Raw genomic sequence first — 18,319 nt, 5'->3', positions numbered from 1 at the left:
TACTAAAAGTAGTATTGCACTGAAAGTTTTGTTTGTCTAATAGAGTTCAGTATATTAAAATTAAAATTTGTTTAAATGGTTGGGCGAACTGGTCTAGTGGTTAGGGCGTGGGACTTCGGTTCCTAAGGTCCTGGGTTCAAATCCCACCAAATTTTTTGGGTAATTTTTTGTCAAAAAAGTATTTTTTTTTTGTAAATAATGTGTTAAATTGTATATTTTATTTTATATTTATAATTATGTATGCAGGTTAAGTGTAAGAAAGGGTCATGTGGCCCTAACTTTGCCTGTTGAAATAAAGGATTTTCATTCATTCATTCATTCAAATCACCAATGGATTTTATCTAAGTGATAATGCCGCAACCCCTAGGTCTAGCCTGAAGTAATGTGAAAAAAATTCCGTGATCGTGCCTAGCGTGCTTGGACAGTAAAAAAAAAAACTGGGGGCACGGTAGGTTTAAAGGTTAATGAGCGCAAGGTGGTAAATGCCTTCATTACCATTCACTTTTCTATCCGACCCATTGGATAGGTAGATTAAGATTACATAAATTGTAGACTCAAGTAGGACCATCCACGCAAGGATATCTGGATATTGGAGATATCGCTCTGCAATAAGACGTACATTTAAGTCAATGAGTACATTTCACACTGCTTCTTGCTTTACAATGGAGAGCTGGTCAGCTTAAAAAGCCACTTGTTGTTTATTATAAACCACATAAAAAAATTTTTTGATGGGCTAGTTATGAATTATTCTCATGTGTTTTTATTGATAGTAGTTTTTATTTGTATTTATAGTAATTTTGATCTCTTTTTTTGTTCCGGTATCTTCTATAAGTAGCAGAAAATTCATTACTTTTAATTTCAGATACTGCTGGAGTTACGACTGTCAAAACAGTTTCACCAGCTGACTTGGTTGGATCTGCAAAGAAGAAGGTAAAATCTAGAAATCATCCTTATTAGGAGAGAATCTTAAAAATTAATATTTTTAGTCAAAAAAGAATGTAATTACTAGGGATGGACGAGATTGGATTTTTAGTTCGAGACGAGACGAGACGAGATTTTTTATTTCTCATAAAATTTCGAGACGAGATCGAGACGGGATTTCCCTTCTCATACACAACGGGAAATGCACGTTCGGAATTTTTACCTGATTTTGTAACATTGTTAGATGACTGTTTAAATACAAAAATAATGATAATAGGCAAGAGTATTTACAATCTTTTATTAAAAAACATCAGCATAACATTTTTTTATTAATCACGCCTAACTTATTAAAAATGCCTACGATTAGGAAACATAGTGATATCAGTTAGGATAGAGTTCAACTTATCCTAAAATAAAATAAATCATAAAATAAAATATTAATTTTGTTAAAATAGTTACTTGTTTTGACTTTTTTATAGTAATAAAACATTCCTCACACTGCTAACACTTAACAAAACTTCTCAAATGTTATTAAAATAATATTTACATTTGAAGAATTACAGTAATTCAATAAGAACGCCTTCGCAAAGGAAACGCAACTACAACACGCTCTCCTGTATTGCGGGTATTGCATTGACTTTCTGCAGGCGTTTTTAATTTTTTTTTTTTTTTTTTTTTTTTTTTTTAATTCTCGTCTCGATAAAAATCTCGGCCTAAAAAAATCTCGTCTCGTGTAACGAGATTTAAAATTTCCCGAAAATTTCCCGAAATTTCGAGACTTGACCATCCCTAGTAATTACTAACTCACAAGGTTGGGCTGTTGAAAACAAAAAATACTGAAAAATAACTGACAGCTATGAAAACTATTTTTCATAGCTGTCAGTTATTTTTTAGTAGCCCTATGGCTACTAAGATCAGTTATGCTTTTCAGGTTTTGCTTTTAGTTTTTTGATTAGAAATTTCTGGTTTTGACCGTATTACTAGAAAAAAATCACCGACCTTTCTTGTATTGCGTGGTCGGAAATCGCGATTGTGGGAAAACTATCACGAATAATGAACGTTGCCGCGAAAGCAAGAAATTATCATGGTAAATGATCAAAAATTTGGCCGCCATTGCAAAATGATCCCAGATGTGGCTGCAATCGCAAAATTTAGTTAGGCCTACCGTATAAGAGTTTAAATAATCCCGGAACATGTTTTGGATGCTGCCGTAATCGTGTAAGTCATCATAGATATTGTCAAAATTGCAGAAAACAATCAAAAGTTTTGCCATGACCGATGTGTTGTGATCGCAAGATATCACAGAATTCTCAGAATATGTTTTTAACAGCAGGTACAAGTAATTTTTTTTTTAGACAGCAAGTTTTGTTCTGGAAATTTTGAATCTTGAAATCCTGGAATTGTTCTTGAATTTTATTTTGATCAGATGCTGGACACCTTGAAACTGTGATTTAAGAAGCGTAATGCTATTTTGCAGGGCCCAGGTCGAGGACGAGGAGTGACGACGAGAGGAGGTCGAGGGGCGGCAGGACGAGGCCGAGGAGCTGGTAAAGTGATTCAGACCGAGGAAGCTAAGCAGAAGCAGCTAGCAGATGAGATGGCAGCCACTGTACATGCTCTGTCTCTAGCTGAAGCAGAACAGTTCGCAAACATTGTGAGTGTTAGTTGAATCTTTGACTAGATATAACGAGGCATTCCATTCCAATGTTAAATTTATTGTCAGTTTAGATATAACCAGGCATTCCATTCCAATGTTCAATTTATTATCAGTTTAGATATAACCAGGCATTCCATTCCAATGTTAAATTTATTATCAGTTCAGATATAACCAGGCATTCCATTCTTATGTTTTTCATTGACAGTTCTGGAACAAAAATGAAGAAAGATAAATCGAGCTATTGTCAGAGTGCACTGATGTAGATTGCTAGATTCTGTTGAATAAGCCAACTGATTCTTGATACCACCGATTCTTTTTTTGGACATTGGTCCCAGTATCGAGAATCGGTGGTCATTGTCTAGGAGAAGAGATCACAAAGTCCAACCCTTCTTAATATGTTTGAAAGAGTTGTAGGCTGATTTTAAAATAAATAATTTTATAGTATTCTGCAAATCAGAAAGTTCCAGTTAGCCATACCTAACAATCTTTCCAACGACAGGAATCGATGGATCAAAGCAGCGTAGACTCTGACCGAGTGATTCCTCTCGTCAACAAAGTGCCTGCCAAGAAACCTGTCAAGGTGTACCGACGGGCCATCGACATCTCTGCCACCACCCCCGGACCCAAGACCCTCAAGGTGCTCAAACCGGAGAAACATCCGACACCTCAGCCCAGGCCAAGGAAAAAATCTACCTCTGTCGAGTCTTCTAGTCATGATGGTGAGTTGACAACTGAACTTAGATCAACAATTACTACTTTGCAACTTGTAATCTGAAACGCTGAGCAAGACTGTGACACACTCCACGGCTAGGTCTCAGTCAGTGACGGGTCGTGGGCGGAACTGTGTATAGGTAACCTATGAACCAGGGTAATAACCAAGTACTTCAGTGATGCTGCAGGGCGCCACCCAGTTTCGGGGTATGATGCTGGTCGATAAACTGGGAATGTTCCAGCCCCAGGATGGTAACAGATTTTGCAGATCTCTGTAGTATTGAGTGTCTTAACCTATGCTCCTATATACCATGAGGTTCGACAGGTCCCTAAAATCTAAGTTGACTTAGCGTTGGGATGAGTTCAAATTTAGAGAAAATTGTTAATAAAACTGGATAATTCAGGGGTTGACCCACCTACGCCCACTATAATACACTATGACAAATACACTGGTTTTCAAAAATGACACAAGATATGACAAAATAAGTGAAGGTTTATTACAAGTTAATATTTTGAACAGACAAGCCTGACTCAAGTCCGGTACGAAATAATAATCAATCAAAATGCTACATACAACGTTCTTCGTTCAGTATTCGTTATTACCAAGACACTTGAACCTAAAATATAACTCAAATAGGCTATTTATTTATTTACTTTTTTTTTTTTTTTGTGTGACCAAAAGCTTTTGGAATTTCCGACTGCGCAGACGGTAGCAAAAATATATTTACAGAAAAGCAACAATTAATTTTACTCAAAAGACAACATTAGACAAAATAATATGTTCGACCGTAGTCAATAATCAATCCGACAAAGCAATAATATGACACAAAATACACAGTAATAATAGACAATCTTACAATTAAACAGGTGACAACAGAGACAAAATATATCAGGTCTCTAATCAATCCGGCAGAGCGTAATGTGACACAATACTAAATACACAATAATAATAAAATAGACAATCTTAAAACTAGGCAACACCAGCGACAAATATCAAAGACACTATTACCCTTTCGGCTACAATCCGAACGATTACCGTAATCTATATATCTCTAAAAGTTAGGCCTAGCCTACAGAATATGTTGAGACGATGGTTTAGTTGCGTCTAGCTCACTTGGCACTTGGAGTTGCACAAAATACAGTCTGAAGAGAGTTTGTTGAAATTTGAATCTTGATACACCAGAAGTTGATTAAGTTAAATGTCCAGAGAAATTGATTTAGTCTTTATATTTGGCCAAATTTAAAATGATTTAGTAGGCTGATAGTTGAACTGTAGTCAGATGGAAGTTACGGTAAAGGCTAGCCTAGGACTTATCAGACAGTGGAGGTCCGCTGCGATGACAGGTGGTAGGGGTGGACGTGGTCCAGGTCCGCAGCCCCGTACGATGTTGGATAGGCCAAGGTTGTAAGTGGGCCAATTCTGGTAACGTCTCTCCAGCAGTAGGTCGGATCTCTCACAAGCCGTAGGTAGGATCTCTCATAAGACGTATGTCTGAACTCCTGCAGGCCGGAACGTACACCCTGTAATTCCTCGTGAATAATTTCTGTTCTGGTTAAATATTAACAGTGGTCCTATAACTTAAGTCATGTGTTCCATGAAGGCTAGGCCTTGATTAGCTGTAATTTTAATCCATTTGATAGTTGTTATGACAAAAGGTCATTAACAGTAAGTGAAACTAGGTCTTAAACTGTTCTTGCCTCAAGTTAGGCCTATCTTAGAACAACTGAGCCACAATTTGGTTTCTGACATTTACAAAATAAATAATTTACAAAATACATTCTTTACATTTAATTTAGTGAGCGTAGGATGATTACATTTTCTAAGCTAAACAGGACATATTTAAAACACTGAACTACATATGAACAAAAGCATGGTGAACAAGTACAAGGTAGGCCTAGGCCAAGAATGACAAAAATTTCTAAAAACTACTAAATATATCATTTCTTCCTTTTGGACAACCTAACCTAACTTTGAGGAATCAAAACTGATTGTAAACAAATGGTTTAAACGATTTTGCAAAATTTGAGACCATGTGACTGACTCCTGTTGCAAACTTGTTGCTTTGCACCAACATGAAAATTACAAGACAATTTCTATCATAAAACAGGGAAAATGTACTTAAAACTATAAAATTATCAACATTGTTTGTGTCTTACCCACAGTGGTCTAAATTACCTACATAAGGTCAACCCTGGAATTATAATTTTGTGTTAATTTGACTTGAGAAAAACCCAGTTCACGTTGACTACGGCAATCTGTAACTTGTTTGAACAACTGAAAATGATTTCAATTAAAAACAAATTAATAGAATTTGGAACCCTGAAGCAATTAAAGACTTTTTCTGGAATCCCGACTGTCTTACCTCAGTATATAAATCCTTAAGAGTCTGAGGGCAAAATTGTAGACCGGCGTCCAGAAGTTGCAGAGATTTCTTGTGTAATTGATAAGTGATGGCGGCCAAATGAGGATGATTCAGCGTCTTCACTTTCAATCTCCACTCCAAGGTTCCGAGTCAGCTGACAGTTGTCTCAAACCACCGCTCTGATTGGTTGTCCTGACTTGTTCGAAAGCTCGCTCCGTTTCAGTACCGTACTAGCGTTGATTATGGTTTTAGGGTGTCCAACACAATTAAACTCCGCTGGATACTATATTCGGTCCACTGTGACGCGTCAAACAGTGTAGATATTAACATGGAGTGATCAGTTCCATGACGAATAATTGGGGCGGCCTTTTAACCGTGACAACTGAGCTCCTTCCCGCTTGATTGTAGCCAAGCGTATTCACTTTCACTCTATGGGTGTAATATTGTTATTTAAAGTACTAAAATTACCTGAAAATATCAGGAACCCACAGACCACTAATAGGTAGGCCTAAGTTGACATATCCTTTAGAAGCTATATCACATGTGGTGTATTTATACATGTTTAGATAAGCCTGCAGCAGACAAGGTGAAGAGAGAGGAGAAGGTGATTGTAGTGTCTCTGGAGCCTCAGATCACCCCGGCCGTGGTGACTGCAGTGGTGATGTCTCAGAATGTATCCACTACTAGTGTCACTCCCGCGACCCTTACACCTGTGACCACCCCTATGGCTGGCAGCAAGAAGTACCCCAAGAGAGAGAACCGCAAACCACCTGCACACTTGGCTGAGGCGTTTGGACCGGCTTTGTTCTCCACTCCAGGTTCGGTTGCATCATTTAATAATTTTGCTAGCAATGTGGGTGATGATGATGTCTCCACAATTGAGGGGGATGTCCACAATTTTTTTTTATATTGGAGAAGGTAATGAAGTCACCATGATTGCGGAATATGTCCACGGCGTAGCCAGAACGGCGAGTAACAGGGATAATGTCCTTGTAGGAGTTAATAACAATAGTGCCGTGATCTTGGATTTCAATCATAATAACATAGACTGAAAATTTATTTCGTCACTATTCTTATTTGCAGGAGTGTTTACTCCATATTCTTAAAACGAACAAGAGTTTGTCTTGTTGCACAGGAAGAAGAATCCTGTCCTAAACTAAAAGTACAATACCATCGATTCCTACCTATTCAGAGTTTCAACTGGTTACGTAAATGACTTAAGTCACAAAAAAGTCACTGATTTTATAAGGGGGTCACGGAAATCATTGAAAAGTGACAGGTTTTCATTTTGAGGTCCCAAAGCCACAGAAAACTCGTGCCTAGCAAAAATAAAGTTTTTAAGACCTTTCTTTTGCTTGTATCTTGCTGCAACTCTGCGAGCAAAGATTATATTCTTAATGCAGAATTGGTGAGAGTAAACATATTTTGGCAGCAGGAAACAAGCTTAAATAGAAAGCTTTTAAGACACAAAATATTCCTGCCACCTCTTATGGTAAGTATTGTCTTACCTGTACCAAAGGTCGTGCATTTTAACATCGTCTTTCCCCATACAGTGACTGAAATTAAGTTTCATCAGCTGGTAGACACCCTGCATTACATTCTTACAAGGTTTTTAAGATAAATTACATAAGTTTAGTTTATTGTTTAAGGTGCATTGTCCCTGAAGCGACTCTTGCGATAGTAGCTGAGCGATAGTAGCTCAGCGATAGTAGCTGAGCACTGGTTAGCGTTGTTTCAAATGAGACCATTGTCCTTGACGCGACTGCGACTGGAGCGGCTAGCGGCTGAACACAGCGACTGTAGCGGGTCTGCTCTGAGGGGAGTCAGAGTCGCAGTCGCTGAGCGATTTGTGTTGTGTATAGACTTGTTTTGGTCGTAATTTCTTCAAAGAATACGAAACTGCTTTTTACCCCTGAAGAAGATATCAGATATGTACATAATATTAAATCGCTACTATTATAAATTATAAATGAAAATACTTTTTAAACATGCAACGTTTTTAAACGCACTATAAAGTAAAAAAATAATTTATAAATATGTGGGGTGAATAAATACTTGTAAGATAAAAAAAAACGTGGGGCACATGCTGATTTACAATTATCTTTACATATTTAACTATCATTATCTAGTGCATGCACCCCACGTTTTTCGTTTTAAATCTTTTAAGTATTTATTCCCTCCACATATTTATAAATTATTTTTACTTTTTAGTGCGTTTAAAAACGTGGCATTTGAAAAAAGTATTTTTATTTATAATTTATTTTCTACTTTTTAGTCTTTAATGTGTAAATATGTTAAATCTATTTTATATGGCCTGTGAATACATACAAAAACCTTATTATCTGTAGTCATATGTTTTATATTTCCTTTGAACTGCTTATTTTATATTTAAAATCTCTCGGGAGCAGAACCTGCACCTCTACCCAAGCTTTTCGAACTGTCAAATTTAAGTATTTACGGCTGACTTCAAAATGTAAACATGGAAAATTTGGAAGCCCAAGGGGCTTAGCCCAAGGAAAGAAGGAAAATATGAAAATTAAATGATATAGTATTACATTGTCATCCATGAGCTGTGTTCTCTAGTTTCATTTCTCTAGCTCGACGGGAAGTTAGTTTAAAATGTATTGCAAAGTTTGTACCGGACAAGAAAGCGAGCTAATAAAAACGTTTTAAAATTAGGAGGTGTCATGGCACTCATAGCACCAATTCACTCGAAAGTCAGCAAACTAATATACAGAATCGCTCTAGGACAATCGCTTCAGGGACAATGACATGGTTAGCTACTATCGCTGAGCTACTATCGCTCAGCTACTATCGCTAAGCTACTATCGCAAGAGTCGCTTCAGGGACAATGCACCTTTAGCATGTAGACAGCAAAGTGATGGTTTAATTTTGCAGACATCATCAGAAGGGTGTCAGAAAAGAGTGGTACTACTACACCGGTGACACCTGCTGCCCCTGCTGCCAGTCCTACAGCAGTACCAGTCATACCGGTACCATCCCCTCCTGCTGCCACATCTATAGCCAGCACTGCTAAATGTACGTCAATCTTACTCTTCTTTGGGATTTATATGATTTTTTAGGCTATTACATTACCAAATGTTAGGATTGAAGTGTTATTTAAAAATGGTTGGGAAGTCTGATTTTGAGGCATCAAACAAGGATTTCCATTAAGCAGAGAGAAGTAAGGTGTATAGGAAAACTTGCTTTTGGGACGACCATGCGCATTCAGCTCTAGTATATCGTGCAAGAAAAATATAATTAAAATTCATTTCCATTCTAGCTCCTGAGCTGTTGTATTCAATATAATAAATAGGTTACATACCTTATAAATCCGACAAACAGCTCATTTTAATTGAAGGTCGTTTACATGTTTCGGCTTGTATCGGCCATTGTCAAAACATCGCAGTTGGATGGTGAAATCCTTGTCATTGTTTTCTACTAAAAGTACATACACAAACACATACACACGGACGGGACGAAAACATTACGAAAAACGAATAAATAGGCCTATTAAAAACACGGGCAGGACACACGCACACCGTTGTCAAGGTCAGGATGCAGACTGACCTTGACAACGGTGTGCGTGCGTCCTGCCCGTGTTTTTAATAGGCCTATTTATTCGTTTTTCGTAATGTTTTCGTCCCGTCCGTGTGTATGTGTTTGTGTATGTACTTTTAGTAGAAAACAATGACAAGGATTTCACCATCCAACTGCGATGTTTTGACAATGGCCGATACAAGCCGAAACATGTAAACGACCTTCAATTAAAATGAGCTGTTTGTCGGATTTATAAGGTATGTAACCTATTTATTATATAGAAAAATATACTTGTGCTGGGAAAGGAAGAGCCCCAGCGCCATGCACTATGCGGAAATTCCTTTCGCACAGGGTCTACCTCGACTGTGAGCGTTGTAGTACATGAAGGCCAGAGGGGCGTTGGACTTTGCCCTAGACACCAACTTCCCTCGCCAGTGTAAATTCTTGTTTTCTAATTAATTTTCCAATTTATAAGTACTTTTACCGCGGTTTCGATTTAAAAAGTTATGGTTAGATGGGGTTTTACAGTATAATGTTACAAATCTTTGTATAATTTTTTTACAAGATTCTTTAAAAAATCAACACTGAATTGTTTGTTTTATCAAACAGAACTATTCACTAAAAGTAAAATATTTGTTAAACAATTAATTATTTTCAAGCTATATTTTTTTCTTATTGATTGTAGTGGAAGATGAGCTAGGACTTACGGAGCCTGAAATACTGGAAACCATCAGCTCCCAGGTGACCAAGCAAGACGATCAGCTGTTGGAAGAAGCATTGTTGTTAGAGGAACTCAGCACATTGCCTACAGACGACATTTTACAGGTGTGTAACTACCTATTAGACTTTGGCCAGTATATTAAACTCCACCCCTAGATGTGTAAACAAGATTCTAATTGCTCTGAAGTTATTCTAAGGTATCTAGGGAAGTAGCTATTACTTCTATTATTATGCTATTATTAGTCTTCTTGAGAAGAACTAGGTTCCGGACCATTGTACTTTTTCATTTTGGAATGCTTAGAAGCCAAAAACATTACTAGTACACAGTAAAACACTGATTCACCGAAATAAAGTGGGTGAGGATGTTTTGGATGGTATATATTTTTTTATGGTATTGGGAGCTTTGGTTTAGCTTTGTAATAAAAAATTGTGTTTTACTGTGTAAAGGACCTGATTGACAATTTGTATAAACAATTTTTTTTTTCAGAAATCAGTCAAACCTGACCATATAAAGAAAGTTTTGTTTTGATTTTTTTTTGTCTTTTGGCAATAACTTAATTGAAATTAATTTTGTTTTTTATACATTTTATAAGTCTTTGTATATATTACCTTATTATTCTATGGGCGTATTTGTTACTAAGATAATTAATTAAAAAGCACTAAATTAATTGCCTGCTGTGTTGTCCTGAAGAATATTATTGGATTTGTGTAGATTACTTTTTTAGACGGGTGTCCAGCTGACCTGAAAACCAGGTTTTGTCCGTCTTAGTGTCAGTTAGCCCTGAGCTACGAGGGTGTAGAGTTAGGCCAGGACTCACACTCAGGTGTTGCCCATGAGAGTAGCTCCAGCATCTGCTCCAGACAATGAAAAAGCACGAGGGCAATGTCACCTCTGTGACAGGAAAAAAACAGTCCTACCCAATTTAGTCGCTTTTTTTGTGTTTAAGTTAAATTAATACCTAACTGATTAACTTTAAGTTTCAATTCACAAAGAAATAAGATGCAGACAGTCAGTCCGCATGCCTGTACTGGTGTTACTAGGGTTCAGTAAAAATGTTAGGTGATTTGTCCAAAATTTGAGAGTAGGCCTACATATAATTAATCCTCAACATAATTAATAAATAACAATTATTTTGACCACACTATTTCAACAGGATGATATCAATGACCCACTGCCTCCTCAGCCAACAGAAATTACAACACCGACCACCCCACCAACCATTAAAAAGGCACAGAAAAACCTCTCGCAAACTTCCCTATCAACGTTTTTCCCTAAAGTAAATCAAAAGGATGAGACTGTGACCGTACAAAGTCCGACCGCAGTCCTCTCGCCTGGGGGTCGTAAATTACCTCCGGTCGAGTTACCGGCTACTCGTGGCGCCACTAAGCGAGCCAGCCAAAAGAAAGATCAACCACAGGTACGAGTCATGCCTACTTGTAGACCCCCTACCTTGTCTAGCGGTGATGGTTCCAGCATTGACATTTCCCTGACCTCGTACAAAATGTAAATAAGTAGGGTTTCAACTTTTGTGCAAGTGTTAATAGCATAAATATATCATTCATAGTTATAAGAACTATCAAATTCTAGTATAATGTTGACAGAAATAAGACCAATAACCCGTTTTATGGCTTGGACAAATTGTTTAACAATACGATTATTCAGTTGTAATATTTAATTTAAAATATGTATTGTATATGTCTCCTTTTGTTGAGTTATCTATACAGTCAACTAACTCAACTAACTGACTAAGCTATAATTTTAGCTGTTTTATGACATTGTCAATAATTTGTTAAAAATTAAAGAACAATAAAAATTATTCATTTAAAGTATATTTGATTTCCTCTATTTTTTATATCAAGAAATGATCTTTGTTGACTGTAACTTAACACGTTGGAACCATCAAGATTTTTCTGAATTTTCTTAGGTTAGCAGTCCTTGTTGGAGTAACAAATATTTGAGTCTCCGATTCTAATAAGTCTGTTCATGACATTCATTGTAGTTATTGTTTGGGTGATACTCAATCTTGGAATTAAATTATTCTGCATTGTAGATGTAAATCTACTTATCATTTACCATTGAGTAAATAATAATAGAATATAGCATTGTCAAACAGTTTCACTAAGTTTTGAGTTCTACTGACACTTGTTGCTATTGTTTTTACTAATTTGTTGTCCTTATAGGAATCGCCAAGCGTGAAGACAGAAGTCAATAAAAAAGTACCAAGTAGTGTGGAGAAGGAGAAAAGAAAATCAACTGATTCCAGGAAATCCATAGATTCAAAGAAGTCTGCGGGAAGGTATAATTTTGCATGATTGAACATCGAGGTTACATTAAATTGTGATCAAAGTAATGGGATAATTTATTTTGTAATAGGTTGGTTTGTCATTAATTTAAGTGTCCCTGATACTTAAGGAAATGAAAATTAAAGAAGGCTCTAAGCATCAGCTGAAGTTTATTTAAGAACTATAACTTGAGTAAAACAATATATTGTCCATTGATGGGTGAGCCGGTGGCTCCGTCGATAGCGCGGCGGACTTTGGATCCATGGACGTCATGGGTACCTGCCACTACGTTTTATCAGTAAAGTTCACCCTTGTACTGTACCAGCTCACCCCTTGCTTTGCTGGATCAATGCACAGGCTCGAGACCTTTGTGTATGGGCAAATGAAAAAGCCTAAATAGCCCACAAACCTCTTAAAAAGAAGATTATACTAAACCATACAGGTTTTTTTTTCGTACCACATTATTTTAGACTCCTTGTAAGTTGTTAAGGTTAAAAGATTTCTAGGGGTTGAAACACATTTTGGGATCTACTGTGCTGATTATTAGACGACATATCAGTCATGACATGAAGTTCCTGCTGATAAGCAAAGACATAAATACTTGTGTTGATTTGCTGTTCAACACAAACATTTTCTTTTTTTTACTGATGTAGGTTTGGATCCAGCACTTAACATTATTACAGTATTGTACTACAGTAATATTACAGTATTACAATAACTTCATGTTTCATGTTATACGAGGGTTGTTTTTTTTTCAACCTCCGATATGCTATGAACAAAAGACAAGTTCATATAAAACATTAAATTTATTACCAAAAGTTTGGTCCATTTATGGTTACTTTTTGACGTAATCACCAAAGAGATTGAGACATTTGCTATATCTGTGCACCAGCCTTTTAATACCCTCTTCAAGAAAAGTGGCCGCCAGTACATTCAAAAAACAAAAAAAATTCAAAAAAACAAAAAAATGTCAAAAAAACTAAAAAAATCAAGAAAAAATCAAAAAGGACTTTAAAATTTCTAGAAATTCAGTAAATTAATCAATAATGGTGAATCTGTGGTTTATTTAACCATTCTGCCAACTTGTTGAACCAGCTCATTACTGTCGTTTCAGATGACTTGGTTCAACAGTTTGACAGGATGGTTAAATAAACCACAGATTCACCATTATTGCTTTGTTTACTGAATTTCTAGAAATTTTAAAGTCCTTTTTTATTTTTTCTAGATTTTTTTATTTTTTTTTTACATTTTTTGTTTTTTGAATTTTTTTTGTTTTTTAAATGTACTGGCGGCCACTTTTCTTGAAGAGGGTATTAAAAAGCTGGTGCACAGATATAGCAAATGTCTCAATCTCTTTTGTTCATAGCCTATCGGAGGTTGAAAAAAAAACAACCCTCGTATTAAGTTCATGTCTAGCCGTTATAATTTTTAATGTTACGTGTTATTTTGAATTTGTATCCATCTTATTCAACCTTTTTTGAGTTTTAATTATCTTTACTTTGTCATCATTATTTTTGGTTTGTCGGTTACGCATCACTAAATTATACACAGTTATTAAAAAAAGTGGTATATTTAGGATTTTTATCAAAACTCATCCTCAGCCTCAGATAACAACATGTTAGGTTTAACATAGGCCTAATATGTTGCAAACTCAATATTTATATATGATGGTTCAACTAAAACTTGTTAGGGCCCAACAAAAAAATTGTACTCCAAAAGTTCAGGAATTAATATGCGTTGAGTTGCGATTGATTGAAATAATTGTAGGAGTATTTAGGTTTGATTGGAAAAGACTTATTGCCTGAAAATTAAGGACACTAAGGACAGAATAAGCAGGCTTCCCATAAAAAATTTAAAGATGACTCTCGTGTAAATGATAATTTAGTAATCAACTACAGTATACATAGATTTTCTTTCCTTTAAAATATAACCTATAGTCTTATCATTGACTATTGGATACAGAAGTATAAATTAGTTATAATACTTATAAATAGTTAAAGCTAATAACATAATAGCGTAATAAAATAATATTTAACTATATGATGTTGCATTTGTGAGCGTTGCTGGCAAATGTCGGTCATGCACAGAGCGGCATTTAAGTGAGTTTCCCACTCCCATTAAGCGAGTGTAAGCGAGTTCTCTGTCATTACTTCTGTGGACGGAATGCTAGGCAAAGAGTTTCAGACCTTGTTCAGAGCAATGGCAGGACGACTAACAGAAAAATGGAAGAAACCTTACAGTTTAATGATGAAATGGATAAGGGTAAAAACCATCTGTGCGACATTAAAGGCCAGCGGCATGTGTCCAAGGAGGACAAGAAAGAAGTGGAGGACCCTTAGAGAATTTGAAGATGGGGCTGGAGTACTGGTTTTTTATTAATTAAAATAGCAAATGTTTATTATTTTTCCTATTAAATGACATGTTTGCAAGTTACCCCAATTGTTTGGCTCAGTGTGTGTAGTCAGCTGGTTTCAGGGATGACGCTGATTCTCTAGTCAGTGATGAGGTTAGCGACGAAGACGACAGCCACAACTCAGAAGATGATCCCAACAGACTTTGGTGTATTTGCAGGAAGCCTCATAACAATAGGTGAAACATTCAACTTACTTACTTGACTAATTGACTTAGTCCCGTTGACTGTTCCTCCCCACCTGACTGTTGGCCACCTTCCTCGAGATCTCCCAGGTTTTGGCTTTCTCCTTTGTTTCTTCTATGCCTTTTTGCATGTGTCTGGTTCTACCCACTCTCCTACTTCCTGTGGAGTTCCATTCCAATTGGACTGGACGGGATTTTACTTTCAGTTTGGGTTTAGAATTTTTAATTCCTTGGGATTTTCGGGACAGAATTTTTTGCAAAACTAAAAGGGGTTGTTTTAAAAAATAACATAATATCTTGCAAATGGAAACAAAGACAAAAAAGTTCAATTTTCAGTGTCGATGGCAAATTACATAAAGTAATAGGCCTACTTATTTCCCATCGATTGGCAATGTTCCATGAAAACCAATAATGGGTCAAAACACACAGGTTACCAAAAGTGTTAACTAAAAAAAATACATATTTGGTGCAATTCAACTGAGAAACATCAGTCTTGATACCTCTAGTTCATCATAAACAACTATTAAAATGTAAATAGACTCTCTTAGAATATAAAAAGCTTGTAGAGTTTTGAGGCCTGACGGTCACCCGTAGAAAAGCAGGATTAGCTTGTACACACTATAACTATGTGAGGTTGTAGAAAAGCAGAATTAGCATGATAAACATGACTATGATTATGATTAGCTTTGGTAATTTGAAATGTTGTAATGTAACATCAGTCTTATTAGAAAACACCTCTAGCTAATCATAAACAGCTGTATTAAAACTTAAATCGACTATCTTAGAATATAAAAAGCTTGTAGAGTTTAGAGGCCTGATGGTCACCCGTAAAAAGCAGAATTAGCTTGAGTAATTAAAAATGTTGTAATGTACACACTATTACTATTTCATCAATTCATTATAATCTGTGATTACGGCGCCTTTTCTTGGGTTCGTTGAGCCATCGTTAACATCTCCAAGGTGTCAAGAAGTCATCATTATTGTCAATCGCCATACTGGCGACATCTACTGTGATTGTAGAGACAAGGTTGCCACTCGCGACACATCAAATTGCTGATGGTTAGAACCGATCCCGAGTTAAATTTAATCCCACCCGATCATCAGGAATACATTTTTCTCATTAAATTTCCTGAAATTTTGGGATCCATCCATCCCTATTTTCCAATACTTCCAAATCACCATTTGTCTTCCACAGGGTGCCCTCCCCATCGCTATTTCATGCATGTTATTTTCACTTTATTTGGCTCTTGATTTGTGTGATACCACAATTCTTTGTTTGATATTGTTTCAGGCCACCTTATTCTTAAAATTCTTCTAAAGTACTCTTGTTTATGCATGCAGCTTATTATTAATCACAGTTTTTTATGTTTCCAGGTTTTGCACCTTTACAGCAAGCAACCTTTATTACATTTGAGTTTAAATATATCATATTTTTCAATTGAAAATTATTTGCTTGCAATATTTTTATTGCTCTCATAGAAGTAAGATACAGTTAACTCCCTCTTATCCGTACACTTTTTAACACACTCTACACTCGGCAGAAATAACATCTCTTTAACCAGAAAATTTCTATCAGCACATTGGTTTAACCGGACTAGATCGGCAGGAAGTGGGCGGTACTGAAACGACTGTTCTCGTGGGAAAGATTTGAGACCAGTGATCACGTGTCTAAATACAATGCTCTCCTACATTTTAGTCAAATATCACAGTAAACAGTCCGTTTTAACGAGTTTTTAGTGACGTCGGTTTAACCGGAAAAACCGTTATCCGGACTGGCCTCGGTCCTGAGGAGTCCGGATAAGAGGAAGTTTACTGTACAGATGAAACTTGCTTATGGGACAACCGTGCCCGAGCGGTGAGCACAGTGCGGAACTTCCTATCTCACAGGGCATATGGTCTTCCTCCACATGAGTGCTGGATTGTGAGAGGGGCGGTGTTGGACTTTGCCCTAGACACCAGTGGCTAGTGCTAGACACGATTTAAGTGTACCATTGAAAGTTTCCTCTATACCTTACTTCTCTATGATTTAGCGTACTAAAAGCTACAAATGCTCACTTTTTTCCTTTTTACATCACTTTCCGTCCCTCCATTTCTGTCAATTAACTTTGGGGTTATGTTTTCAGGAAAAAGCATTATTTTGTCAATTAACTTTGTATCTTTGTATGTATTGTGATTATTGTGTAATGATTTTTGCCAAGAAAAAAAAATAATTGAAATACACTACCTAGGTACAAACAGTTTTCAGCATCCTCTACTTGTTCAGTCTCAAGCATAATTATATCTCTATCCTCGTAATTTTTATCTTCGTGTTGTTAGTTTTTTCCTTATTTATTAGCAGGTCTGTGTTTAGGGCTTCTTGTCTCTGTGTCTCTGTCTTTTGCTTTGGCTGTGCCCTGTTCACACATATCATCTGCAAACTCTAAGTTTTCCATCTGCTCAAAAACCTTCCAAATGATTGCTGTTCGTCCTTTTGTGTTCTTCTTCACTTTAGTCTTACTCAGTATAACAAATCTGAAGCAATTTTACCGAATATTTGTTTTATCAAGGATTTCGTTAAAACAAGGTTTGTTATATTGAGGTTATGTTTGCAGGAATTTTGCTAAGTAGAGGTTCACAACAACATCGGTCAATATAGGTCGATGTTGATCGTTAAAACACAATTTAGTAGCATAGACCGACAGACCGCATTGTAAATTAGAACTTCGATTGAGGTAATAGGGCGAGGGAGACCACGGATAATAAACACTAAAATTAATCCAACATTGTATAAAAAATGGAAAACCCATAAAACCACTATAATACAGTGTCAACAGCTCATTACTGTCACAATTTGCATTTTTATTAACAAAATACAATATTGCACAACATTTCAAGTCATTGACCTTGACTTCAATTATACAAACTGTAATGTTTAAAATCACAGCTTACAAACTCACCTAAAAACTAGCCAAACATCGCCATGGTTACTTTACACCCAATCACAGTATACTAATCGTTATGTCGTCATCAGTCCCCAGCTAATGAAATTTGTTGTGACATAGTGCACAGCAGACAGATGTGTAAAAGCAGACGATTGTCAGCCCAACCGTTGACTTACATCTTTACATTACATTTTCATCAAAGGAACTGTGATGTTCAAAAATAGTAATGTTTGGGGTTCGTTATATAGAGAGAAAGACGCAGAATATTAACATGAAGACGAGAAAAAGATTAACAGAAATGGGCATTCCTCAGTTGAGTTAAATTTGAAGCTCAGCAAACTTATGTAAACGTAATAATTAGGCCTATTAAATAAAATTGTTTTTGTTATTTTGGGGTTTTCTTCTTTTTTTTTAGTTTGAAATTTTTAGTATCCAACCAAATTTAGAACTTTTGGCTTATCAAGTATTTTGCACACACTATGTTCATTATAATCGCGCATGACGACGATGACGTATCCGTGACCACGGGAGACAACGATGGCGTTTCCGTGACCGCGGAGACAACGATGGCGTTTCCGTGACCGTGGGAGACGACGATGACGTTTCCG

General features: G+C 36.4%; 1 protein-coding gene across 1 annotated transcript in view; it reads left to right on the top strand.

The window, feature by feature from the left end:
- Positions 1–18,319, top strand: part of LOC128989493 (death-inducer obliterator 1-like) — a 70,558-nt gene that overhangs the window by 23,845 nt on the left and 28,394 nt on the right. Inside the window, exons 9-18 of the mRNA XM_054411388.1 lie at positions 863–930; positions 2,399–2,575; positions 3,078–3,297; positions 6,219–6,470; positions 7,380–7,508; positions 8,551–8,691; positions 9,878–10,017; positions 11,067–11,330; positions 12,094–12,209; positions 14,671–14,784. Of these exons, the coding sequence (XP_054267363.1) occupies positions 863–930; positions 2,399–2,575; positions 3,078–3,297; positions 6,219–6,470; positions 7,380–7,508; positions 8,551–8,691; positions 9,878–10,017; positions 11,067–11,330; positions 12,094–12,209; positions 14,671–14,784 (1,621 nt within the window). The remainder of the gene's footprint in view (positions 1–862; positions 931–2,398; positions 2,576–3,077; positions 3,298–6,218; positions 6,471–7,379; positions 7,509–8,550; positions 8,692–9,877; positions 10,018–11,066; positions 11,331–12,093; positions 12,210–14,670; positions 14,785–18,319) is intronic.

This window comes from Macrosteles quadrilineatus, unplaced genomic scaffold (genome assembly GCF_028750875.1).
Source record: "Macrosteles quadrilineatus isolate MER2022 unplaced genomic scaffold, UCM_ALF_1.0 Scaffold_3__2_contigs__length_128488019, whole genome shotgun sequence".
In the NCBI taxonomy this organism is placed as follows: Eukaryota; Metazoa; Arthropoda; class Insecta; order Hemiptera; family Cicadellidae; genus Macrosteles; species Macrosteles quadrilineatus.
This window is presented reverse-complemented; position numbering and strand designations above follow the sequence as displayed.